The following is a 27,184-nucleotide window of genomic DNA, read 5'->3' on the forward strand; positions in this document are numbered from 1 at the left end:
ATTTTAAATAGCAGATTCTACACTTACGAGAATACTTTAATTAGTGGGTGGAAGTAATTACACATGAATGAGCACATACTTTTGAAAGAAAACATGGGTTTTTGCTAGGAATTAACTCAAAAAAGTACACAGTGGAGCTTTAACGCAACGTGAGACCTTTGCAAGTGCTGCTGTTTAAACGGAGAGCATGGCTAGCACAAAAATGAAGTGAATCGCTGCACAGCAGACTACTAAACTGCTAGGCAAAGAAGGAGGTTAAAAATAATAAAATGTACTGAGAAGGAGGTATGAGAATATTGTGTAATAGCTAAGTACACTACACATATATTTTATCTTGTGTAACAGAGGCCAGCTAGTCAGGGAATGCGTTGAGCCTTCTTGTTAGAGCACCCGACTTTCATGCCAGACCAGTTCGACCAAAGTTACCAAAAGCCTTCTGTTATGTTAGTCATTTTTCAATAGTGTCTGTAATTATTAAGAGCAAAATTATTTACATCAGTGTTTGTTTTCTTCCTAAAGTAATCTGACTTTTGAATAAATTAACTAAATGAATCATTTTAATGGCTCATTAACAAAGCGAATCATTTTAATATTTAACAAAAAAATTTTCTTTGTTAAACTTCTCAGTCATATATGATTTGGAGGAATGATTACACATAAATTGAAGTTCTGAGGTGTACGGTATAATCTCGAAACATGTTTTTATAACAGATTCAATGTAAATATAGCAGCAGGTTAGAGCAGTCAGCAAAAGGAGATGAGAGTATGGAAGGTTTTTTCAGCCAATTTTAAATTGATTAATTAACCCTCTGGGGTCCAACCATTTTGGGACACTGGCAGAGGTTCTGACATGCTCTTACATTAGGTCTTTTTTCAGTTGCTTTAAAACATATTAACGGCTAATATCACATAACACTGTATTTAGCACAAACTGTGTTACAATAATATGTAAGTAAAATGTACACATGTTTGTATTTTTACATAAATAATGTTTATGCATGTTTAGAAAAAAAAGAAAAGTTGCTGAAATAAGGCCAAGAAACACATCCTAAATATTTGTTCACAAACAATAAATTTTTCTACTCTTGTAGTTCAGAATTTGCTACAAAAAGATGTAAAAACCATTTTACCCACTCATTCACATGGAACAATACATTGATTTACGTTTTGTAGGACACTTTTTGCTGTGTAAAGGCAATATGCAAGGGAGGGTCAAAGGTCATGAATACTGATGTGTTTCACACCTGAGGAGACCCAACCCCCTAATGACTCAGAACTTGAACATGAGAGAAAAATTGAAAACGAATCTGTAAACACATCCTAAATATTTGTTCACAAACAATAAATTTTTCTACTCTTGTAGTTCAGAATTTGCTACAAAAAGATGTAAAAACCATTTTACCCACTCATTCACATGGAACAATACATTGATTTACGTTTTGTAGGACACTTTTTGCTGTGTAAAGGCAATATGCAAGGGAGGGTCAAAGGTCATGAATACTGATGTGTTTCACACCTGAGGAGACCCAACCCCCTAATGACTCAGAACTTGAACATGAGAGAAAAATTGAAAACGAATCTGTAAATACGTTAAAAAGGCTTTTTATTCATGCACATGCAGTAATAGTGGCAAAATTAAAATGTAATGTTCTGGTTTTTGTTCTCTTTTATATATTTGTTTCATTTTAAACATGTATGCAAATTAAATGTTTATCAGTGGGTGGGGTTTACTTGCTCAAGAAATTAACACAAATGAGTGCCAAAAAAATCACTTAAAACACTATTAAATACTTAGGGTAGAATTGCTACATTTAGCGACTTTTTAGACCCACCTAGCAACTGTTTGGATGAATCTTAGCTTCACATTTTTACAGATAGGCTACTGTGTCACTTGTACTGGCCCACGAGCACCGGATCTTGCTATCCGGAGGTCAAGAAAAATATTTGTGACACTATTACAAAACTACTTGACAGAGTATTAACACTTATGATATTTTAATGACGAGTTTAATTTGTATCACTGGTAAAAAAGTGGTCAGACTAGTCAACAAATTCCCGTGGTTTTGCGGTTTATTGGCAAGACAACGAGTTAAATAACAGCATGATTTATTTATCTTCAGTACGAAACACGTGCAAATTACTTAAGGAACATGTAAAGTGAATATTATTTCCTTCCACATTTCTTCAATTTCAACATTCAACAACTTGAACAGTTAATATTATCAGTTAATAAAATGTTAACGCATTGTCCGTGTCCACATGTGCCTACAGACATTTCGCCACTTTTCTATCCTTAATTTGTGAATAGCCTGTAAATTACGCAAATTATTGCTGCCCTGACGGTCTGGTAAAATAACCATTTGTATGAGAAATCACTTGTACTGCATATGTGTCCGTGCTTGAGTATAGCTTGGAAGCTGCTAGGAGACACGTGTGTGTGCAAGATGACACGGCCCGTCTGTCTCATGCGCGCCCGGGCAGTCCGCGCCTGTCTCGCGCGCGCCTGGGCATTCCGCGTGTCTCGCGCGCGCCTGGGCAGTGCGCCTCTGTCTCGCGTGCTCGGACAAACCGCGTCTGTCCTCGACCCTTACCATAAACATCTGTCTTTTTCCACAAACAGAGAAAGAAGACGCAAAAGCAAAACTTTTTGAAATGTGTCCTGCTTTAGAAATGGCCACTGTTGTAGGCTAGATGAAAAAGAGACAATCTAAGCTCTTTGGATATTAATCCTTGTGCTGATCGAGTGCTCTTTATGTTGCGTGAAAATTTGATAATGTATGAAACCTGATTCTGTTGTTGATCTGTTGCGGCTGTTTGCACGTTTAAATTAGATAAAATGTTTGTATTGCTTTAAACAAGTCACAGACAACGTCACCTGTATTTCTACTCAATGACAATTTAATATTAAAATCATATCAGTTAATGTTCAGTTAACAAGTTGCGTTTGTTAACAAGCTGCGTGTATGACATCCCCACTATACACACAAGTGCAGGCAAATGTTTCAAGGTTTTTTTTTTTGCGGTTATGACGGTGAGGAGCTTAGACCCGCGGCATGGGTCACGTGACCGCGGTATGGCGGTAATCCGGTTACCGCCCCAGGCCTAGGTCAGACACAATTATAATGGCCTCATGACAGCCAATGTTAAAACCAACCACATGACAGTTTATTGTAAAACCATAAAGCTAGGTAGTTTCTTAATTTTGATAATTTATCTGCCTAGTCATGTTTTTAACAGATTTATTACAAGTTATGTGTCTTTGTAATGTCAAGTTGTCATGACAAATTATGATGTATTGATTTATGTGAAGTTGTCATAACCAAGAAATCTCAAACAGTGTCATACTTGCATTAAAATTACATCATTGAGCGAATGACACTTACCGTAATGACAGTTGTCATATACATGCATAAAATCTCCTTCACGATCATGAAATGTGTCATGTCATGATTATGAAGATGGCATGTCAATCTTTTGAACACCCCTTCAAGTAAAATGTTACCACTTGTTTTGTCACGCTTGAGGCTAGTATTTTAATGTGTACATATACTTGTAAAAAACGAAAAATTATGGCTGGGACAACGCGTCGACGTAATCGACGACGTCGACGCAAAAAATATGTCGACGCAAAAAATACGTAGACGCAAAATATGCGCGTCGATTTGTCACACCCAAAAAGGCGGCGCCGTAGAGTAGTAGCAACGCGAGTGGCTTCAGTCCACGCCGGTTTCACACAGCAAGGGTGAGCAGTGCCTGCGGCCGCGCGGCGCGTGTTTTTCTCAGCGCCCATGTTAACAAGCATGCACCCCACCTTATGAGCAGCGCGAGCTCGCGGCTCTGTAGTAACAGTGCTGCAATCGTTTCTGCGTCGGTTCTGCTGCGCTGCTCACGCTCAATTAAAGTGAAAGTGCTTTGTTTATTGTTTAAATGCTCGTGGATTTACGTGAAAAAGTGTCATTTTACCATAAAATCATGAATGTGATGCCAGGTGTGTTTTAAACAGTCATTTGAGCAATTTAACAGAAAGCAATGAAATATGTCACTGTTGCCAGAAGACTGCGCTTTCATTCACTCTCTGTCCAGCAGTAAATGAATCCTCATCTATCTTAACAAACTTAAGAGAAAGAGATTTAATAATATACGTGTTTCTTAAGTAGGGCTGAATGATTTGACCTAAAATCAAAACCTCGGTTAATTTAACATTTGACATCGGTTACGATTAATGAGCGATTATTATTATTTTTTGCCTCATAGTTCGCTGACAAGGTTTGTATTTTAAATATGCTCAGATATTAAAGGTGGGATATATTTCTCTATTGAAAGGGCATTTGTTGTTATGTTTGTGATTTTAAAAGAATTAAGTGAAGAGGAAAGTATTAGTTGTTAAGGTTATTTATTTAATATTTTGACTTCAACTGAAATCAAAGCACACATTGCTTGAAATGAAAACATTTTAGTTTACTGTATGGGTGATTCTCACGAAAACTTGGTTTTAAAAATGTCAAGCATGAAAATGTAAAAATTGCTTAAATTTACTTATTTTCCCACCAGACATTGAAAAACAAAGTCTGGAGTAAATGGGAACATTAATTTAAAAACTTTTACTTATCATTTAACACTTTTTGTAACATAATATAAAAAATGAGTCCTAAAAAATCTCATTACTGCAACAGTCAGAAAACATCAACACTGACATATTTTCAAAATGACATGACAAACCTGAAAGAACATAATTTGGAGATTCTGTACATGCATTTAAAATCAAAGTATTATGCTTCTATTAATTAAATTAACATTTAATAAGCATCTGTTGCGGTAATGATAATCAAAATGTTGTGTAAGCATTCTGACAAGACAATATTTCAAATTAACTGTAAAAAAATTATCTTACCTGGTAGCCATCTTGAAGTAACTGGTCCATGTGCTTGGTCACTCAAAATCAAACTTTATTAAAATTCTGTATGTGTGCTTAAACTGTTCTCAAAAAGTGTTGCGGAGGATGAGAACATCAGGCATTGACACATCATTTTCCTAATTAGGGCCCGAGCACCGAGGAGCAGACCAGAATGGCCTGCACCGAAGGTGCGAAGCCCTATTGTTTTTGCTCGGATTTATTCTTTTTTTTTTTTTACTTTTGGGCATTTTGGGTACCTAAACATACACGAAAACTCTTGAAATTTGGCACAGACGTCAAAGTCGTTCGTCATTGCGAACGGGCAAAGGCTGGAACACGGGCGTGGCAAGGGAGCTCTGCAGCGCCCCCTGTAATGCAAATTAAAACATTGGTGCACAGATCGGGCAAACATGTAGGCACATGTACGAAAGTTGGTACACATATAGATCTCATCGACCCGAACAACTTTTGCGCTCTAACCTATTAGCTCCGCCCAACAGGAAGTCGGCCATTTTGGATTGTTTAAAAAATGCATGCAGTGAACTTTTAAATACTCCTCCTAGGGGATTCATGCGAATGACACCAAACGTGGTGATCATGATGCCGAGACATTGGACTTGCTAAATTGCGAAGGGATTTTTGATATCTCGAACGGTTCTGCCATGGCGAGGCGACGAATTCATGGCCAATTCAGAAAAACAGGAAGGGTCTAATATCTAAGGCAAAAAATGTCTTATTGGGTTGCCAAGCGGGGTGTTTGTTCGTCTGAAGATTCCGATCGCATCGATGTGCCTATTGTGACTCCAGGGTATAGCGCCACCACCAGGTGCCAGGAAATGTGTAATTCATGAACTTTTAAATACTTCTCCTAGGGAATTCATACGATTGACACCAAACATGGTGAACATGATGTTGAGACATTGGACTTTCTAAATTGCGTAGGGGTTTTTGATATCTCGAACGGTGTTGCCATGGCGATGTGACAAATTTATGCCGAATTCAGAGAAACAGGAAGTGTCTAATATCTAAAGCAAAAAATGTCATATTGGGATGATGATCGATGTGGGGGATTCATGCGATTGACACCAAAAGTGGTCAGCATGATGCTGAGACATTGTAGATGCTAAATTGCGAAGGAATTTTTGACATCTCGAACGCTGTTGCCATGGCAATGCTTCAAACTTTACTTTAATTTAAGGCATATTTAAGGCTCTTGGCGTGCTTAGATTAACTTTAAATTTGGCACACACATGAGAGTTGTCGGCTGTTAAGTGTTGACAAAAAGGGCAGACAAAGGCGTGCCTGTTTTGTGGCTCACTAGCGCCCCCGTTTGTCTAAAATGTGGGGTTTCTTTTACCTACAGTCCCCAAATGGGTCAGTAACAACATAAAATAGTCCTCTGATATTTACCCATTTGATGCCCTTGCCCACCGTGCATCGTTTTCTCGAAGGCACTGTGTAGCGGTAAAAGAAACGTGCGAGGGCCCGCCATTGCTGCTTGCAGCTATATTTTTTCTTCATTATTATTATACATGAATATTCAGTAAATATTTTTTCTGTCATCTAAAGTAGTCTAGCAAAACATCCATTTATTTTTTTTCTTAATATTTTTGTGTTAATTTGTTTAAATTACAACATAACGCATGTTCAAACACAGCCGGACACATTGCGGTAATGAGAATTTCAGCAGAAAATGAGATAAAATTTACAATTATAAATTCTTATGTTGAGAATTTTTGACATCTCGAACGCTGTTGCCATGGCAAAGCTTCAAACTTTACTTTAATTTAAGGCATATTTAAGGCTCTTGGCGTGCTTAGATTAACTTTAAATTTGGCACACACATGAGAGTTGTACATTGTACAAGGTAGAACACAGTATTGTGTTAATTCTGATGCTTTTTAATGTTACTATATTACACATTTTAAAGCTAAAATCATTAGTGCCATGGTGTTTCAATGGTTTCGTGAGAATCACCCATATACGTACCAACTCTCGTACATGTGCGTACATGTTTGCCTGATTTGTGCACCAATTTTTTTGCATTACAGAGGGCGCTACAGAGCCCTACTGCCACGCCCGTGTTCCAGCGTTTGCCCGGTCCTAATGGCCGACGACTTTGAGGTCTGTGCCCAATTCCCGGTGTCGAGCATGTTAAAGCACCCAAAGTGCATGCCAAGTGCTTAAATATGCCTGAAAATGAAAGTAAAGTTTGACACGTTGCCATGGGAACAGCGTTAGAGATATCAAAAATCCCTTCGCAATTTATCATCTACAATGTCTCAGCATCATGTTGAGCACTTTTTGTGTCAATCGCTTGAATATTCTAGAAGGAGTATTTATAAGAACATCGGATAGAACTGTCAAAAAAATCCAGCATGTGACTGACACACTTCCTGGCGCCTGGTGGTGGCGCTATACCCGAGACTCACAATAGGCACATCGATGCGATCAGAATCTTCAGACGAACAAACACCCCGCATGGCATCCCAATAAGACATTTTTTGGCTTAGATATTAGACACTTCCTGTTTCTCTAAATTCGCCATGACTTTGTTGCCTCGCCATGGCAGAACCGTTCGAGATATCAAAAATCCCTTTGCAATTTAGCAAGTCCAATGTCTTGACATCATGATCACCACGTTTGGTGTCAATCCCATGAATCCCCTAGGAGGAGTATTTAAAAGTTCACCGCATGCATTTTTTAAACAATCCAAAATAGCTGACTTCCTGTTGGGCGGAGCTAAAATGTTAGAGGGCAAAAGTTGTACGGGTCGATGAGATCTATTTGCGTACCAACTTTCGTACATGTGCGTACATGTTTTCCCGATCTGTGCACCAATGTTTTATTTTGCATTACAGGGGGCGCTACCGAGCCCCTGTGCCACGCACGTGTTCCAGCCTTTGCCCGTTCGCAATGACGGACGACTCTAACGTCTGTGCCAAATTTCAAGAGTTTTCGAGTATGTTAAGGCACCCAAAATGCCCAAAAGTGTTTAAAAATAAATAAATAAATTCGAGCAAAACCAATAGGGCTTCGCACCTTTCGGTGCAGGCCATTCTGGCCTGCTCCTCTGTGCTCGGGTCCTAATAATAATCAGAGCAAAAACAATAGGGCTTTGCACCTTTCGGTGCAGGCCATTCTGGCCTGCTCCTCGGTGCTCGGGCCCTAAATATAGCTGCAAGCAGCAATGGCAGGCCCTCGCACGTTTTTTTACCGCTACATGGTGCCTCCGAGAAAACGATGCACGGTGGGCAAGTGCATCAAGTGGGTAAATATCGGTGGACTATTTATGTTTTTACTGAACCATTTGGGGACTGTAAGGCAAGGCAGGTTTATTTGTATAGCACATTTCATACACAGAGGTCATTCAAAGTGCTTTACATAGAAATGAGAAAACAATATATAAAAGAGAAAAAAAGAAAATGTAAAAATAATAGATAGACAATAAAATCACAATAAAAACAAAGATACATGAGAATTTAAAATAACAATTAAAGAAAATAAATGTGATTTTAATAAAAACAGTTTAAAATGTTAAAAAGAATAAAACAGATGTAAAAGTGACTTATGTTAAAAGTGCAGTCAGTGTGAAGCAGCACAGTGCTCATTCAGTAAATGCAGAGTTAAACAGATGTGTTTTTAAATCTAGATTTAAAAGTGTTTACTGGTGAAGCACATCTGATCTCATCTGGAAGCTGATTCCAGCTAGAGGTGGCATAATAACCAAATGCTGACGCACCTTGTTTTGAGTTAACCCTTGGTATTTCTAACTGACCGGATCCTAATGATCTGAGTAATCTTTTAGGTTTATATTCAGTTAGCATATCTGTCATGTATTTGGGTCCTAAGCCATGAAGTGATTTATAAATGAGTTACAATACTTTAAAATCTATTCTAAATGTAACAGGAAGCCAGTGTAAGGACCTGAGGATTGGAGTAATGTGCTCAGATTTTTTTGGTTCTGGTCAGAATTCTGGCAGCAGTGTTTTGTATTAGCTGCAGCTGTCTAATGGTCTTTTTGGGGATCCCAAGAAGTCCATTGCAGTAATCCACCCTGCTGGTGATGAAAGCATGAACAAGTTTCTCTAAGTCCTGTCTTGAGACAAAACAGCTAATTCTGGCAATATTTCTGAGATGGTAGTAAGCTGATTTGCTTATCCCTTTCACGTGACTACTGAAATTAAGGTCAGACTCTAAAATTTCACCAAGATTTCTGACTTTATTTTGTGTCTTTAGACCCCTAGAGTCAAGGTATGTGTTAACCTTGAGAGTTTCATCTTTATTTCCAAATACAATGACTTCAGTTTTGTCTTTGTTTAACTGGAGGAAGTTTTGACGCATCCAACAGTTAATTTCATCAATGCATTTACATAGAGAGTCAATGGGGCTGTAGTCATTGGGTGACAGGGCTAAGTATATCTGGGTGTCATCTGCCTAGCTGTGGTAAGCAATTTGGTTCTTTTTCATTATTTGACCAAGTGGGAGCATATACAAATTAAACAGAAGCGGTGCAAGAATTGAACCCTGCGGGACTCCACATGTCATGGGTGTCCACTCAGATTTATAATAACCTATGTTCACATAGTAACCTCTTCCTTGTATGTATGATTTAAACCATTTGAGGACCATCCCAGACAGCCCTACCCAGTTTTCCAGTCTATGTAAGAGTATGATGTGATCTACTGTGTCAAAGGCAGCACTAAGATCTAGTAGCACCAGCACTGATATTTTACCTGAATCAGAGTTTAAGTGTATATCATTTATTATCTTTATGAGCACTGTCTCTGTGCTGTGATGCTGACGGAAACCAGATTGAAAATCGTCCAGATAGCCATTTGAGTTTAAGAATTTGTTCAGCTGATTGAAAACAACATTTTCAATGATCTTGCCTATAAACGGAAGATTTGAGATTGGTCTGTAGTTGCTAAGTATGGTTTTGTCTAGGTTACTCTTTTTTAGGAGAGGCTTAACAACTGCCATTTTAATGACTCTGGAAAAGTGCCTGTTATCAGATATGTATTTACTATTTTTAAGAGGTCAGTTTCTAAGCAGTTAAGTACCTTTTTAAGATAAGATGTGGGGAGCGTGTCAAGGCTGCAAGTTGGTGCTTTAAGATGTTGTACTGTTTCTTCCAAGGTTCTTATATCAATTATGTCAAATTCTGAGAGAATGACTAATTTCTGAGGTTGTTGCAATGATTGATATCTGACTGACCACGGTACAATATGAGGCCGTATTGATCGTCATTCTGATATTACTGATCTTCTCAGAGAAAAAGGTTGCAAACTCATTGCATTTGTTGTCAGAGAGCATTTCACTAGGAACTTGATTTGGGGGGTTTGTAAGTCTCTCTACAGTAGCAAAAAGAGTGCAAGTGTCGTTTATGTTGTTATTTATAATGTTTGAAAAGAAGGTCTGTCTAGCTGTGCCTAGTTCTACATTGAAAGCACGAAGACTGTCCTTATAGATGCTATAATGTACTTCAAGTTTTGTTTTCCGCCACATACGTTCAGCTTTTCTGCATGTTCTTTTCATGTACTGTACGGCTGTTGTGTTTCTCCAGGGTGCTTTACGTCTGCCAGTGATCACCCTGACCTTTACTGGAGCTATACCATCAATGGCATCTTTAACTTTTATGTTAAAGTTTTCAAGGAGAACATCAACTGAGTCTGCCGATATGTTTGGCAACTTTGATATAGCATTCATAAATACCTCACTGGTGTTCTCATTTATTAACCTTTTTTTAACATAGACAGATCTAGCATCAGTGGCAGGACAGATCAATAAATCAAAGTAAACACAGAAATGGTCAGTCATCCTTGATTACAGTGGATGAAATGTTAAGACCCTTGCTAATGAGCAGATCAAGAGTGTGTCCCCTATTGTGTGTAGGACCTTGCACGTGCTGGGTCAGATCAAAAGTAGTTAAAACATTTAACAGTTAAATTGCAGTATTGTTTGCTGCATTTTCTATATGAATATTAAAATCTCCAGCAATAAAAAAATAATAAAATTCAGAGGAAATTGTTGATAAAAGTTCTGTGAATTCATTAACAAATGCTGAGGTGTATTTGGGAGGTCTATAAATAATTGTTAAAAGAATGCGTGGTGCACCTTTTAGAGCGATACACAAATATTCAAAAGATTGGTAATCACCAAGTAACACTTGTTTGCATTGAAAGGCATCTCTGAATAAAGCAGCTATTCCTCCACCCCTTCTAACAGCTCTACAGACACTTATAAAAGTAAAGTTGGGTGGGGCTGATTCATTGAGGACTGTAGCACTGCAGCTGTAATCTAACCAGGTTTCATTTAGAAACATAAAGTCCAGGTTGTTAGTGGTGATAAGATCATTTACTAAAAAAGATTTGTTCTTTAGTGAACGGATGTTCAGAAGTGCTAACTTAACAGTAACTGGTTTTGGCACTGTATCAATCTCAGAATGACGTATAATAGGCAGTAGATTAGATAGAATTGTTGTGCGGCTGGAGAAGGCCTTCGTCTTTCTATCACATGTCAGGACAGAGATAGGGAAAGCTAAAGGGACATCGGCGCCCGCTTGTTCTTAAAATATTTATGATTGTTACTGCTGACGTAGCGGGAACCCAACTCTCATCAGTTACCAGTGCTGTTTGCAGATGAGGGCTGGTGTGATCCCTGACGTTGAGGCAGAGGTCGGAGTGCTCTCTCAGATGGAGGGGGAGGGCGGGCTGGGCCCGAAGACTTTGGTGGTTGAGGAGCCTGCCGTTTCTTGGTTGATATTTGGGGACTCGCAGCAATAGAGTGGAAGAGCTTTGTTCCAGCAAATACCAGTTTCTCAATTTTCTCTGAAAAGCACAGAAGTTGTGATGTTTGAGAGAAAGAGAGAGAGTGTGATGACATCAGCTGTGATTCTGGTGTTCCTGAAGGCTGGGAGGGAGTGTTATCATGCCTTCCCTGGTCGTCGTTATCCACAGAAACGTCCTTGGGTGTTGATTCACAATCCAGCTGTAGCGAGGTCTGTGGGCAGGGCTCAGCCTGAGCTGTGTCTGTGAAGAGTAGTTGTTGTGACTGCAGAGTTTTATACTTGTCATTTGAATGTCCATCCAGGTGCTGGTGTAAAATCCTGTGGTCATTTCCGCTGTTCAGTAGTGGACTGGCACACTCAGCTGATGGATGATGCATGGAGAAAAATATATTGTCTTTAAGCAACCTAGCACCTAGTTTGTTTGGGTGGATACCATCTGTGTTAAAAAGTTGCCTTTGGCTCCAGAAGATATTGAAATTGTCAATGTAATTCAGTCCTCTCATGGTGCAGGTTTTTTGCAGCCATGAATTTAAACTTAGTAGCCGAGAAAACATATTTCTTCCTCGGGGCTGGGAGAGGTCCACTGATGAAAGATTGAACTTTCAGTCTTACAAGTGTTTTAAAAAGTTCATTGAAATCCACCTTAAGGAGCTCAGACTGCTCTTTCCAAATATCATTCTTTCCCACATGTATGACAATCCGACTGACAGACTTATGTTTCATCAGAATGTTGCAAAGTTCCTTGTTAACATCAGAAACCGTTGCCTGAGGAAAACAGTATGTACGGGTAGCCTTGCTTTCAAAGTTTCTGATAATAGAGTCACCCACAATCAGCGTGCTTGGCTCGGCTGCTGTCTGAGCGGAGCGCCGCTGCCTGTATGATATTGAGCGTCTGTTAGCTCTGTTAGCTACGGGTTGATGTGATCTGTGTCCATTAACATTTGGGGATTCTTCACCCAAACTCATTGGTGCTTCAAATCTATTTTCAAGCCGTACAGGGGGTGGTAGAATACCAATATTGGCTACTCGAGTTGTACCCATATCTGGGGTAGATGATGCTAATGCAGCAATTTGTGACACTCGTGACAGTCTAATGTCTTGAGCACTTTTGGGTCTCGCACCCTGTTTATGCCATCGATTTGTGTCCTCAATTTCTTTAGGTTTCTCTGAGCTCACTATGACCTGTTTAAAAGCATTAGGTTCACAGGACTCACCAGCTTTATGTTGAGAAGGACCTCGATGAAGCTCCGCTGTATGTTTTGGCAGGGTCGGCAGCACCACAAGTAACTTTGTTTCGAGAACTGCAATCTTTTGTAAAAGTCTTTGGCAGTTTGAGCAGCAGGTGGATAGAGATCCAAAAGAAGGCATTTTTTTCTTCTTTTCTTCTGTTTGAGTGTGGGCAGCTGTGTTGTCCTGTTTTAGGATTGTCAGCTGCCGGCAATAGCAGACTGGTAAACCGCTATGACAGAAACCCCAAGTTGTTGAATATTCCAAATATCAATATAGTTCCAGGAATTTGTAGTTTTAGTGTGAGTGCCCAATTGTTTAGTTTGAGCACTGTGCTGAACTGCTGGTAGTTGAATCAAAGATAAAAAAGAAAAAGCAAAAGCGCAAAGCACAGAGCGCAAGTAAAAGCGTCCGAACAGTAGCGAAGCAGGTTTGTTCAGTCTTTTACTGTAGGTAAAAGAAACCACACATTTTGGACAAACAGGGGCACTAGTGAGCGACTTAAGAGGCACACCTATGTCTGACCTGTTTGTCAACACTTAACAGTTGACAACTCTAATGTGTGTGCCAAATTTGAAGTTAATCTAAGCATGCCAAGAGGCTTAAATATTCCTGAAATAATAGTAAAATTTAATGCGTTGCCATGGCAACAACGTTCGAGATGTCAAAAATCCGTTCGCATTTTATCATCTCCAATGTCTCAACATCATGTTGACCACGTTTGGTGTCAATCCCATGAATCCTATAGGACGAGTATTTAAAAGTTCACAGCATGTAACTGTCAGCCTTAAAGGAGCATTTCACCCGTAGAAACATAAATCTTTATTGAAAGTGCGTCATATTTGTAGTCAAAATGTAATATACATTTCGAATTTGGTGCCTATTTGACAGAGAAAAGGGGTGTTTGTAGTCTCACTCCCTCAACAAAGATATTGGACTTCCTTCTTTCAATGATGCAAAATGATGATTTTTACATCATTGAAAGAAGGAAGTGCAACACTGAAATCTGTATTTCTCCTGTCTCAGCGGCAACTAAGAAAATGATGTGTGACCATTCAAAAAACATGACTGGGGTTCTAACTATACGAAGCTTTATGCAAATGGGTGAAGTGTTCCTTTAAATATGCCGGAAAATGAAAGCAAAGTTTGACACGTTGCCATGGGAACACCGTTTGAGATATCAAAATTCACTTCGCAATTTATCATCTACAATGTCTCGGCATCATGATCACCTTGGTTTGGTGTTATTCGCATGAATATCCTAGGAGGAGTATTGAAAAGTTCACTGCATGCAACTGAAGGGCTTAAATATGCCTTTAAAATGAAAGTAAAGTTTGACGCGTTGCCATGAGAACAACGTTCGAGATATCAAAAATCCCTTTGCAATTTATCATCTACAATGTCTTAGCATCATGTTTACCACTTTTGGTGTCAATCGCATGAATATCCTAGAAGGAGTATTTAAAACAACATCGCATGGAACTGACAAAAAAATCCACCTTTGTGACAGACACACTTCCTGGCGCCTGGTGGTGGCGCTATACCCGGGAGTCACAAAAGGCATATCGATGCGATCGGAATTTTCAGACAAACAAACACCCCGTGTGTCATCACAATAAGACTTTTTTTACCTTAGATATTAGACACTTCCTGTTTCTCTGATTTCGCCATGAATTTGTCGCCTCGCCATGGCAGAACCGTTCGAGATATCAAAAATCCCTTCACAATTTAGCAAGTACAATGTCTCGGCATCATGATCACCATGTTTCGTGTCAATCCCATGAATCCTCTAGGAGGAGTATTCAAAAGATCACCGCATGCATTTTTTAAACAATCCAAAATGGCCGACTTCCTGTTAAGCGGAGCTAAAATGTCAGAGGGCGAAAGTTGTTCGGGTCGATGAGATCTATATGCGTACAAACTCTCGTACATGTGCGTACATGTTTGCACAATCTGTGCACCAATGCTTTTTTTGCATTACAGGGGGCGCTACAGAGCCCCTGTGCCACGCCCGTGTTCCAGCCTTTGCCCGTTCACAATGACGGACGACTTTGACGTCTGTGCCAAATTTCAAGAGTTTTCGAGTATGTTAAGGCACCCAAAATGCCCAAAAGTTAAAAAAAATAAAAATAATAATAATAAAAAAAATTATTATAATAAATCCGAGCAAAAACAATAGGGCTTCGCACCTTTCGGTGCAGGCCTTTCTGGCCTGCTCCTCGGTGCTGAGCCCTAATAATAAATATAGCTGCAAGCAGCAATCACCGGGGTCAAGCCAATAAGGGCACAGAATGAAGTAAAGTTAAGTTTGACTTGAACCACTATAATGTTTGACACTTGCATTGCATGCGAACGGCCCCTACGCTAATAGAATTCTGTTTTTCTCTCTCTGTTTTGTCCTCGACCACGAGGACCATGAGACAAACAGACCCAGTTCCGGTTGCTGTGAAGATCATTGCATCCTTCAACGTGATGACCAGCCGATGCCCGACCAACGACCACCGGCTAAACCAGTTTAATTCGCTTACCCGCCTCCTATCCCTACCGTTTCTATATATATATATATATATATTAATTCCTCCCAAGGGTTTTTGTCCTTTTGTTCTAGGACTTTTTCCCATTGGGTTTTTTTTTCTAGAGGGTTTTTAGTCCCAGGGAGAGTCAGCCAACTTTGGCTTAACTTAGCACTTTACTGTATACGTTACATTATTAATATGCTCGCTTGTACGGTTTAACCGCTTTCTCTACTTCTTATATTATCTATTGATTTTCTGTGTTCTCCTCTACATCTTCTCATGTAAAGCTGCTTTGCAACAATTAACACTTGTGAAAAGCGCTATATAAATAAAATTGAATTGAATTGAATTGAATTTGAATTAACAGTTTAATGAACCTAAGGAAACCTTATGATTTCAGATGTTTTGCCCATTGCAATCGTCTCACTCTTATTGAGAATTATGGAATGCCAGGTCTATGTACAAAAATATTCAATTCAATTCAATTTTATTTATATTGCACTTTTCACAAAACTTAATTTTTTCAAAGCAGCTTTACATTAATAGAAGCAGTAAAAGCACAGAACAACGACAGATAGCATTACATAATACACGATAGCATAAGCAGTCAAATTTGCTGCGGCTATGACTCGACATTATAAGCGAGCGTATTACTAATGTAACTTCTAGAAGAGGAAGCTAAGTTAAGCCCAAGAAGGCTGCCTCCCCGGGGTAAAAAAAACCCTAGAAGAAAAAAAAACATACGTGTCAACCTGTTTGACTAAGGCTGGAGGCCCCACTCTCGTTGTTAATGCAGGTTCAGTGGCAAACTGGTCTGTATGGAATACTATTCACAAGACACATGAAAGCGCCAAATCGCAACCCGACCATACGTGCCAACCCGTTTGACTAAGGCTGGAGGCCCCACTGTCGTCGTTAATGCAGGTTCAGTGGCAAACGGGTCTGTATGGTATACTATTCACAAGACACACGAAAGCACCAAAATCGCAACCCGTCCTTACGTGCAAACCCGTTTGACTAAAGCCCGGAATACACTGCAGGATTTTTGCCCTCTTATAAGATCATTAACTTATCACACTGTGCGACACGGAGTGTTTAAACTCGGGTACGACAGGCATTTAGACTGTACGATGATGACACGGAAGCTTCGGCGGCAGCGTCACACGTTGCGCAACGTCACCAGCATGTGCTCGTGGTAAACAAATACCAGCGCGCAGGTCGTAGCAGCAAACACACTGTGCGGTGGTCATGCCGAATTTCTAACACTGTCAGAAAACTACTGTAGGCTATCTTTGGACGCAAGACCGGGAAAACGACCGTCTTTGAACCTCTCTCATTGTACGAAATAGGACCACCGATGAAGAGCCACGATCACAGAAATCGCGACGATTGTTTCACGATGGCAATCTTTCGTGTTGGACAGCCAATAATCGTGCAGTGTATCCCGGGCTTAAGGCCGGAAGCCCCACTGTCGTCGTTAATGCAGGTTCAGTGGCAAACGGGTCTGTATGGCATACTATTCACAAGACACACGAAACGCCAAAATCCCAACCCGACCATACGTGCCAACCCGTTTGACTAAGGCTGGAGGCCCCACTGTCGTCGTTAATGCAGGTTCAGTGGCAAACGGGTCTGTATGGCATACTATTCACAAGACACACAAAACGCCAAAATCCCAACCCGACCATACGTGCCAACCCGTTTGACTAAGGCTGGAGGCCCCACTGTCGTCGTTAATGCAGCTTCAGTGGCAAACGGGTCTGTATGGCATCCTATTTACAAGACACACGTAAGTTCCAAAAACGCAACCCGACCATATGATAAGATAAGGTTTTTATTTATTTATTTATTTATTTGGTTGGTCTGTGTTATGACCGCGAGTGCTTTGTTCCGTACAAATAACTATTTTGAGTTAAGTACCTTTACTAAACAAATTATGCGAATGCTTTGTTGAAGAGAAAAGTTTTAAGTCTAGATTTAAAATGATCGACTGTGTCTGATTCTCGGACATCGGTTGGTAAATCATTCCAGAGCTTAGGGGCTAAGTAGGAAAAGGATCTTCCACTTTTAGACGCTTTTGATAGTCTAGGGATAATCAAGAGACCAGAATTTTGCGACCGTAGTGTGCGTGATGGATTGTATTCTGATAGTAATTCTCTAAGATATAAGGGTGCTAGGCCATTTAAAGCTTTGTAGGTGATTAGTGATATTTTAAATTGTATGCCAGAATTGGGCTTATGTGGTCATACTTTTTAGATCGAGTAAGTACCCTTGCAGAAGCGTTTTGAACTCGCTGAAGCTTGTTTACTTGATTTGCATGGCATCCCCCGAGTAGCGAGTTACAATAGTCTATTCTAGAGGTCATAAAAGCATGGATAAGCTTCTCTGCATCAGATGTAGACAGTATATGGCGTATTTTCGAGATATTTCTAAGATGGAAGAATGCTGTGCGGCAGACGTTGGCGATATGACTATCGAAGGATAAGTTGCTGTCGAACATCACACCTAAGTTCCTAACCGTGGAAGATGGCACCACAGTGCAGCCATCTATGTGCAACTTGTAATCTGACATATTATGCTTGTAGCGATTCGGTTCAATAATAAGTATCTCTGTCTTATTGGAGTTGAGCTTAAGAAAGTTATGTGCCATCCAGTCACTAACATCGCTAAGGCAGTCTGTTAGCTTAGAAAACGTGTGTTTCGCTGGGATGTGAGGAGATGTAAAGCTGGGTATCATCCGCATAGCAGTGAAAACTTATGTTATGTTTCCTAATAATGTCTCCTAGGGGTAACATGTATAACGAGAACAGGATAGGACCTAAAAACGATCCCTGCAGTACACCGTATTTAACCAGGGAGTGATATGACTCTTCCTCGTTTACATAAACAAAGTGATAGCGATTGGTTAGATACGACCTAAACCAGGCTAGCACCTGACCACTGATACCAACATAGTTTTCTAGTCTATTGAGTAAGATTGTGTGATCTATTGTGTCAAAGGCTGCACTAAGGTCTAGTAATATAAGAATTGGGATTTCGCCATGATCGGATGTTGATAGGAGGTCATTTGTGGCTCTGGGCGGCGCTGTCTCCGTGCTGTGGTGGGCCTGGGTCCTGATTGGAACTTTTCATGTGTACTGTTGTTTGTCGGGAGTGTGCGTGGCTGGCTTGCCACTGCCTTTTCTAATATTTTCGAAAGAAAAGGGAGATTTGAGATTGGTCTAAAGTTATTAAGCTCTCCCTGATCAAGCTGTGGTTTTTTTAATCAGCGGTTTAATAACTGCTAGTTTGAAAGCTGTTGGAACGTATCCTATTTCTAGCGATGAGTTAAAGATATTTAGAACCGGGGTTGACACTACAGGGAATACCTCTTTAAGTAGTTTTGTGGGAACGGGGTCTAATATACAGGACGATGATTTGGATGATGTAACTAGTCTAGAGAGCTCATCTATTGTAGTAGGTTTAAATGAATCAAGATGTTCGTATGGTAGTCTAGTGTTATGTGAACTAATGGGTAGAGTGGTGGCTGCCTGGGTAGCTACGATGTTTTCCCTAATAGCCGTAATTTTGTTAGAAAAGAAGTTCATGAAGTCGTTACTATTGTGTTGAAGTTTACTATTGGTTTCTGTTTGTTCTTTGTTTCTAGTCAGTTTTGGAACTGACTTAAAAAGGAAACGAGGGTTATTATGATTCTCATTTATAAGCTTGCTAAGATAGGTAGATCTGGCCGTTTTAATAGCCTGTCTTTAGTGTTTAACACTTTCTTTCCATGCTGCACGCCATACCTCTAACTTTGTGCTTCTATAATTTCTTTCCATTTTCCTAGTTGCCTTTTTGAGGGCTGCGGTGTGATGGTCATACCATGGAGCTGGCGGTTTTTCTTTGATTCTCTTTTTTCGAATGGGAGCAATGGCATCCAATGTGTTAGAACAGACATTGTTTAGGTTTTCTATTACAATATCTAGATCGTCACAGTTATCTGCTACATGTTGTATTTGGGACAGGTCTGGAAGAGTGCTAATAAAGCTATCTTTATTGGTGGAAATTATTGTTCTGGCTAATCTGTAGCATGTTGTGGATTGAGTGATCCTATCTAGAAGTACAGTGTATGACACAAGGTAATGGTCAGAAACTGCATCACTCTGAGGTGATATTTTGATGTCATTAATATTCAGTCCGAGTGACAGAATTTAAGTCTAATGTGTGCTTACGAGTATGCGTTGGCCCTGTCACGTTTTGTCTAATATTGAGAGAATTTAGAACATCCATAAACGCACGTCCTAATGCATCTTTTGGGTTATCCACATGAATATTAAAATCACCAACGATAAAAGCTTTATCTACAGACAGGAAATCTGCTATTTCTTTAAGGAAATCTGCATGGTGGCCCGGAGGTCTATAGATTGTAGCTAAGGCAAAAGAGAGCTGTTTGTGGTTACGATCAGTTATTTCCATATTTAACAACATTAGTTCAAATGATTTAAATTTTAGTTCAGATTTTTGGTTTACGTTAAAAAATTTGTTGTATATTGTAGCTACACCACCCCCTCTCCCCTTTAATCGAGGTTCATGTTTATAATAATAGTCTTGTGGGGTGGATTCGTTTAAACTAATGTAGTCGTCTGCTTTAAGCCAGGTTTCTGTTAAACAGAAATATGTGAAATATGTAAATATGTGAGTGGTGCTTGCAGTGGCAATGTTCATGTCCCAAAATGCTACAGTGGTGTTAATGAGTCAAAAGAGCCCACCCCGATGTCTCTACGATGTTCTGATGCAAAGATATAGCTCTTGCAAAAACAGTTGATAATGTATTCTCATTGGTTGCCAGTGAGTGAATTGGCATCCACCATTAACTATACTCCAAGCCATGAAAGGATTAATGCATAATGACTCATGATTTTAGACGTACTATTGTAGTAGTTTTAGGCAAAAAATTACATCTCAAAACCACTAGGTGGTGCAATAACAAAATCATGCATTCAACCTTGGGTCATTACTGTGTTACATCTAGCTAGTTTTATGACTATACACTTTAGTTTAGTGAAGAAACATTTGTATGAACATAGAGATTGCTTGATATGAAAGGTTTTGTTAAATTATAAGGCCAACTAGTGGTGGAGGGATACCATTTTTTTTGTGTGGCCTCAGACTCAGTTCATACATCAGCGTATCAAATCTGGTGAAAAAATCTCTTTTTGTTACTAAGTTATAACCATTTATGTGTAAAACACAAATTTGAAACGTAATTTTTCATTTTTTGCAATTTTCGGCCATTTCTGATGAAAATTTTAATATAATGCCAATAGAGTTTTTTGTTCAGAAGGTAATGTATTGTTCTTCCTATGGTGTTTTCGAGTCGATCAGAATAACGCTCGCGGAGATATTCGCGCATGTTTGTTAAGTACTTTTTTTGCTGCACAGGGTAAACCATAAGGCGAATTCTGGCATGTTTGGTATCGTTGGACTTGGCAACTATTCAGGACTCCAAAAAATCAAGTCCTGTGAAAATACGTTGATCACAGCCAAAGTTATAAGCATGTATAACATTCGTATGACCACTAGGTGGCGCTGTGATGAAACTCTGCATGCCCCCTCAGATCCTCACTGGCATCACAACTACCAAGTGTGGCGTCAATAGACATAAGATTGGCGAAGATAAAACACTAAAACCTGTTTTTTTGCGCTCTACGTAAAATTTGTTGACGCGCTATACGAAAAAGGAATGGTTTATCAAAATTCTTTTAATAACTTTCTTTAATAAATTTCCCATTCTGGGCTTGACCCCTAATAATAAATTAGAGCAAAACCAATAGGGCTTCGCACCTTTCGGTGCAGGCCATTCTGGCCTGCTCCTCGGTGCTCGGTCCCTAATAATAAACAAAGCAAAAACAATAGGGCTTTGCACCCATGGTGCTCGGGCCCTAATAAGAATAATAATAAACGAAGCAAAATCAATAGGGTCCCGGTGTGCTCGGGCCCTAACTAGCGATACTGATTTTCAACTTTTACTGTATATAATATGCAAGTATGCGATTATGACCGTAGGGATGTTCTCATCAGTAAGTATAAATGCATTGATGATTGTGTTTGTGTTGTTGTCATCAGAGCGCAGGCACATTTGAGGAGGTGGAAAAGCCCAGTGTGGCCTATCAGAGGATTCGGCCTGTTGAAGCAGGTAAGTGTTTGTTTTTGAGTGCTGCTGTATATGACTGTTGATAATGTTTCTGAAGGTTCACACATCATTGAGGGTACATTGTGATTTATTCAGCTGCCAGCAGCACCAGCAGTATCAAAGCCCGTTTTGAGAACATTGCCAAGCAGAAAGAAGAAGAAGATAAGAAGAGAGCTGAGGAGGAGAGAGCTAGACGACAGGCTAAAGAGAAGGAGGAGCAGGAGGAGGCGCTCAAGAAGCAGAAGGTACAAGAGAATTTTGGCCTGTGATTAAATCTGAACACCAAGTCATTGCGGCTTTTGCAAATGTGTTTCTCAGTCATGTAAGTTGGATAGACATACAGATCTTCTGACTCTTAGGGGGCGTGCACACCAAAGCTTTATGTCGGCGGAAGGCGTATGTTTTCAATTGTTTCCAATGGAAGCGTTGAAAGTCGGCCCTCTTATGGTTTCTCCGCACTCAACACTGACCCTGGTGAAAAAATAGTACACAAAATATATTTAATTTTGATATACTTCAGTATACTTGCAATCACACTAATGACAGATATACTTTAAGTGCGCTAGTGATTAGTTTACTTAAAGCGTGCTATTTTGGAACAACTAATTTTGTACTTAATATATTTTAGTTATAATTTTATTGTAATAAAGTGCAACTTTAAGTGTATTTAGTGTACTTTTTTGTGCTAACGTGAAACCACTTTAAATGTACTTAATACAATTTAAACACATGACTGTGTTTGTGCTAAATGCATGCTTGATAAGTGAATTTAAAGTGTGTTTTATTTGTGTTAGGAGTACATTACAAATGTCTTGCAAACATACAATCAGTAAACCTTGAATGTATTGTTTGCGTATAGTCTATATCTATATTTTTGGCTAATCCATAATTCTAAACACTACCCTGGTGAGAAAATAATATACTAATCATATTACATTTGGTGTACTTTAGCATGCCTGCAGCAAGACTAGTAACCAGTATACTTCAAGTGTGTTAATAATAATAATAATAATAATAATAAGTTTAATTTATATAGCGCCTTTCCATAGCTCAAGGACGCTTCACAATAACAGCCAACAGTAAATACATACAGCAGCAGACAATGGACAATTGCCCAGTCCAAGCGATCACAGTTGCGTTTCGCATTGCAAAAGAAATAAACAAAAAAAACAAAAAATAAATAAATAAAAAAATAAAAATAAAAAATAACATAAAACAGAAGCAAAAACAAACAGGGTCAAATCAGGACAACATGGAAATCGGTTGGTAAGTCAAGAATCTGAGCAACAGGATAATCGAGTGTAAGGAACCTGATTATGAAAGACATGTCATGACAGATAGTATTTGTTAAACAAATGGGTTTTGAGTTTAGACTTAAATTCATGCAGTGTTGTTGCAGCCCTCAGAGACAAGGGAAGAGAGTTCCATAGTTTAGGGGCTATAACTGAGAAAGACCTACCACCCATAGATGAAAGGCGAAATCTTGGTTCACAGAGGAGTTTACAGTCAGAAGATCGGAGGGTTCGAGGGGGAGTATACCGGGAAAGTAAGTCAGAGAGATAGGAAGGAGCAAGACCATTTAGTGACTTAAAGGTAAGCAGGAGAATTTTGTAGGAAATACGAGAGGACAAAGGTAGCCAGTGGAGGTCGAACAGAATTGGAGTGATATGAGCGGATCGCTTGGTGTGAGTTAGCAATCTAGCGGCAGAGTTTTGAATATATTGCAGACATGAGATAGAGTGTGCGGGTAGTCCAGAAAAAAGAGCATTACAGTAGTCAAGACGAGATGTGATAAACGCATGTACCAAAGCTTCAGCGTCATTTGGGCTAACATAAGGGCGGAGCTTGGCAATGCGGCGGAGTTGAAAAAATGCAGCTTTACAGAGTTGACTAATGTAGGGGTCGAGAGTCAGTGCAGAGTCAAGGGTGATGCCCAAGTTTTTAACAGTAGCAGCTGGTAAAATGGATGTAGCTTCAAGGTCAATAGTGGGAGTCTTGGTTATGTTTTTTGTTAGAGATGGTGGACCAGTAATTAAGATTTCTGTCTTGGTCAGATTCAAACTGAGAAAGTTGCAGTTCAGCCAGGTCTTTAATTCATTAATACATGAGGATAGCGATGTAGTCTGGTGAATAGAGTCCGGTCTAAAAGCGGTGTATATTTGAATATCGTCGGCATAACAGTGATAGTGAAAACCATGACGACGAATAATTTGTCCGATAGGCAGAATGTAAATAATAAACAGTAATGGGCCAAGAACTGATCCTTGTGGAACACCTCGCTCTAATGTGACAGTGGGAGATTTATAGTTGTGCATACTGATATAAAATTTTCTGTCTGCCAGATAGGAAGAAAACCAAGAGAGCGCAGCTTCTGAGATACCAATCTCTGAGAGGCGCTTCAACAAACGTTTATGACAGACAGTGTCAAAAGCCGAACTAAGGTCTAGTAATAAAAGTATGGAGAGGTTACCCGAGTCAGCAGAGAGTAAGAGGTCATTAATAACCCTTACTAGTGCAGTTTCAGTGCTGTGATTTTGGCGGAAACCAGACTGAAATAAATCGAAGCTATCACTGTGAGACAGAAATGACTGCAACTGAGTGGCAACAACCTTTTCTAAAATCTTTGAGACATAGGGTAAGTTGGAAATGGGCCGATAATTAATAAAGTCAGTTGGGTCCAGATTTGTCTTTTTAAGGGTAGGGGTAACTGCAGCAGTTTTTAGTGAAACAGGAACAGAAGCAGAGACAAGGGACATATTCACTAGATGTGAGATAGGAGCAGAAATGACAGAGGTGCAGTGCTTCAGAAGGGTAGTTGGTGCGGGATCCAGACGGCATGAAGAAGAGTTTGATTTCTGAATTATTTCACTAATTAAGATGGGGTTTGTCATTGTAAAGTTATTAAGTGTATGTATAGACTGAGCATGCTCACAAGTAGAGGTGGTCGGTTCATCACAGAAACTCCCACGTAAAGCATCCAACTTTTCCTGAAAGTGGTGCAAAAAAGAGCAGCACAGGTCATCCGATTCTTGTTGGCAGGCATGATGCGCAGGTGCCTGGACTAGTTTGTTTACAATATTAAAAAGTGCTTTAGGTCTGTTGTTTGCATTATTAATCATTTTAGAAATATAGGAAGAGTGAGCCGTGTTCAAGGCGGTTTTATATTGCTCAATATGGTCTGAAAATGCTTGAAAGTGAACAGTTAGACCAGTTTTCCTAAAGAGGCGTTCAAGCTGTCTCCCTCTTGCTTTCATAGCACGTAGCTCAGCATTAAACCACGGCGAGGAGTGTGATAAAGGAACAGACCTAGTTCTAATGATTAATGATTAGTTAACTTAAAGAGTGCTATTTTGGGAACAGATTACCTTAGCTGGTAACATAACCAAAATAATTTTTGGAGAAAAGAGGAGAAAAGATGCCCATATGGTTCAGTACCCACTTCATTTTGAACAACATCCATCTCCTAACCACAACCTGTAAGTCACATACTTGCTTAAACGAATGTAAATGTTAGTGTCTGTCGTCGTTTTTATTGCTTGGATTTATGATGAATGATGTGTATTGATGACTTTGTTTTAACTCTTAATATACTGTCAGAGAGTCACGTTAGCAAGCAGCTAACGGATGTGCACTAACTTAAGTGTTTACATTTTTGCTGTGGTCAGTTAACTTACATACTTACTTAAAGGACAAGCTTGGTATTTTACACTTAAAGCTCTGTTTTCAGATTGTTTATGATGATATAGAACGGTTTTGACTGAAATTTGGACATATGATGCTGGCCCAAGAATTTTCGGGTGTTTCTTGTATAATCCTCCCACCTCTATAATGGCTGTATAGGTGCACAGGAACAATCCTTCCTAAAATGCATTAAACTTTCATTTACAAAGACGTGAAACTCGTAGTCAGGGGCCATGGTTTTACCACAGTAACCATGTTTTTTTTAACCTTAGTAAAACACGGTTACTTGGGTATTTCAGTGCTTGACTATAGTGAAACTAAAGTGTACCTATTTATGTTAATAGTATATTACAAATTTATACATCTATAATATAAAATGTAACCACTACTGTCGTAATTTTTAGTCTGCGTTATTTCTCCACAAAAATCATATACATTTGTACACCACATATACTTTAAACTTTTAAAGGAGCATTTCACCCGTAGTAACATTAATCTTTATTGAAAGTGCATCATATTTGTAGTCCAAATGTAACATACATTTCGAATTTGGTGCCTTTTGACCGAGAAAAGGGGTGTTTGTAGTCTCAACAAAGAAATTGGACTTTCTGCTTTCAATGATGCAAAATGGGGATTTTTACATTGAGCTTGTTTACATGTACACCAATAATGCGATTATTTCCAATAATCAGAGTAAGGACTTAATCGCAGTAAGATGTTTACATGACTGGAGCTAACCTCTTCACTCCTGTTTACATGCAGTTTTTATTTTCGGATTATTCACACATAGCCAAATGCAGAGCACAAATGATGAGCTCACATATATGGTCCACTGTTTTAATTTACTTACATTAAATGACAAACACGTTTTTATGGATGTATTTCATTATCTGGTGCCGTGATGAAGACAGAAATATTATGACAGTGCCTGTAAAGGGCGTTCACATTAAAACGATAACTATAACTATAAAAATATAGTTTTAAAAATCTTTTTATGTTAAAGATAAAAGAGGAGTTCACACAACAACTATAACGATAGCGATTTTGCTCCACCTGATAAACGATGAACCATTGACAGCCAATCAAATCTATTTGAACTTGAAGTGCACACGCACTTAAAATGTAGTAGAAAAGCTCATTCATTGCTGAGGTCTATAACATAAAATTACCTCAGGTATCCAGTCCTGATGCAGTTGTTGTGAAATTCAATACTTAATGCTTTTTCTACCACACTGACTATGCCAAAAGGTAAGATATTATTACACAAACTACTACATTCTTTGTTTAGTTACGAGAAACGCAGCGAGTTGAGGACATCTGCTGATTTCCAGCTGTGTAAATGCAACAAGAACAGCATACATATTCAGTGAAATGTAAACACAGGGTTCCCACGGGTCCTTGTAATCCTTGAAAGTTTGTTAATCTTGGGGAAATAACTCAAGGCCCTGGGAAGTTTTTGAAAATATACATACATAGATTCAGGTCACTGAAAGTGCTTGAATCTATTTATGCAAGAAGTTTTCTGGAAAAAAAATCCATATTATTCCCTGTGTAGTGTAGGATAATATCATAAAAATTCTAGACTTTTTAAGCACACATGCTAAACTGTTCGCTTTAAATGCTTATTTCATCTGTATGTGAATGTGAATTCATGCCAAAATGCTTTTTTGCATAGTTGTGTTTGACACATGAAAACATCTCGGGTTACACAATTGCTCTCACTTAAAATGTGTCTCCACATTTAGTCCTTGAATTTGAGAATTTTGGACCTGGAAAGTCCTTGAAAGCTCCTTGAATTTGAAGTTAACTAAGGTGTGGGAACCCTGTAAACAATTGCAAAATAGTTTTTATTAAAAAGAAAAATCCAATATCAGTTAATGCCACGCTCGTTGAGCGAATTAGCA

At 39.1% G+C, this 27,184-nt stretch overlaps 1 protein-coding gene across 2 annotated transcripts in view; it reads left to right on the forward strand.

The window, feature by feature from the left end:
• Positions 1-27,184, forward strand: part of cttn (cortactin) — a 117,271-nt gene that overhangs the window by 85,379 nt on the left and 4,708 nt on the right. For both annotated transcript variants that reach the window (XM_073853277.1, XM_073853278.1), the window contains 2 exons: positions 21,533-21,602; positions 21,696-21,844. In XM_073853277.1, the coding sequence (XP_073709378.1) occupies positions 21,533-21,602; positions 21,696-21,844 (219 nt within the window). The remainder of the gene's footprint in view (positions 1-21,532; positions 21,603-21,695; positions 21,845-27,184) is intronic.

The sequence above is a fragment of the Misgurnus anguillicaudatus genome, chromosome 15 (assembly GCF_027580225.2).
Source record: "Misgurnus anguillicaudatus chromosome 15, ASM2758022v2, whole genome shotgun sequence".
Classification (NCBI taxonomy): domain Eukaryota; kingdom Metazoa; phylum Chordata; class Actinopteri; order Cypriniformes; family Cobitidae; genus Misgurnus; species Misgurnus anguillicaudatus.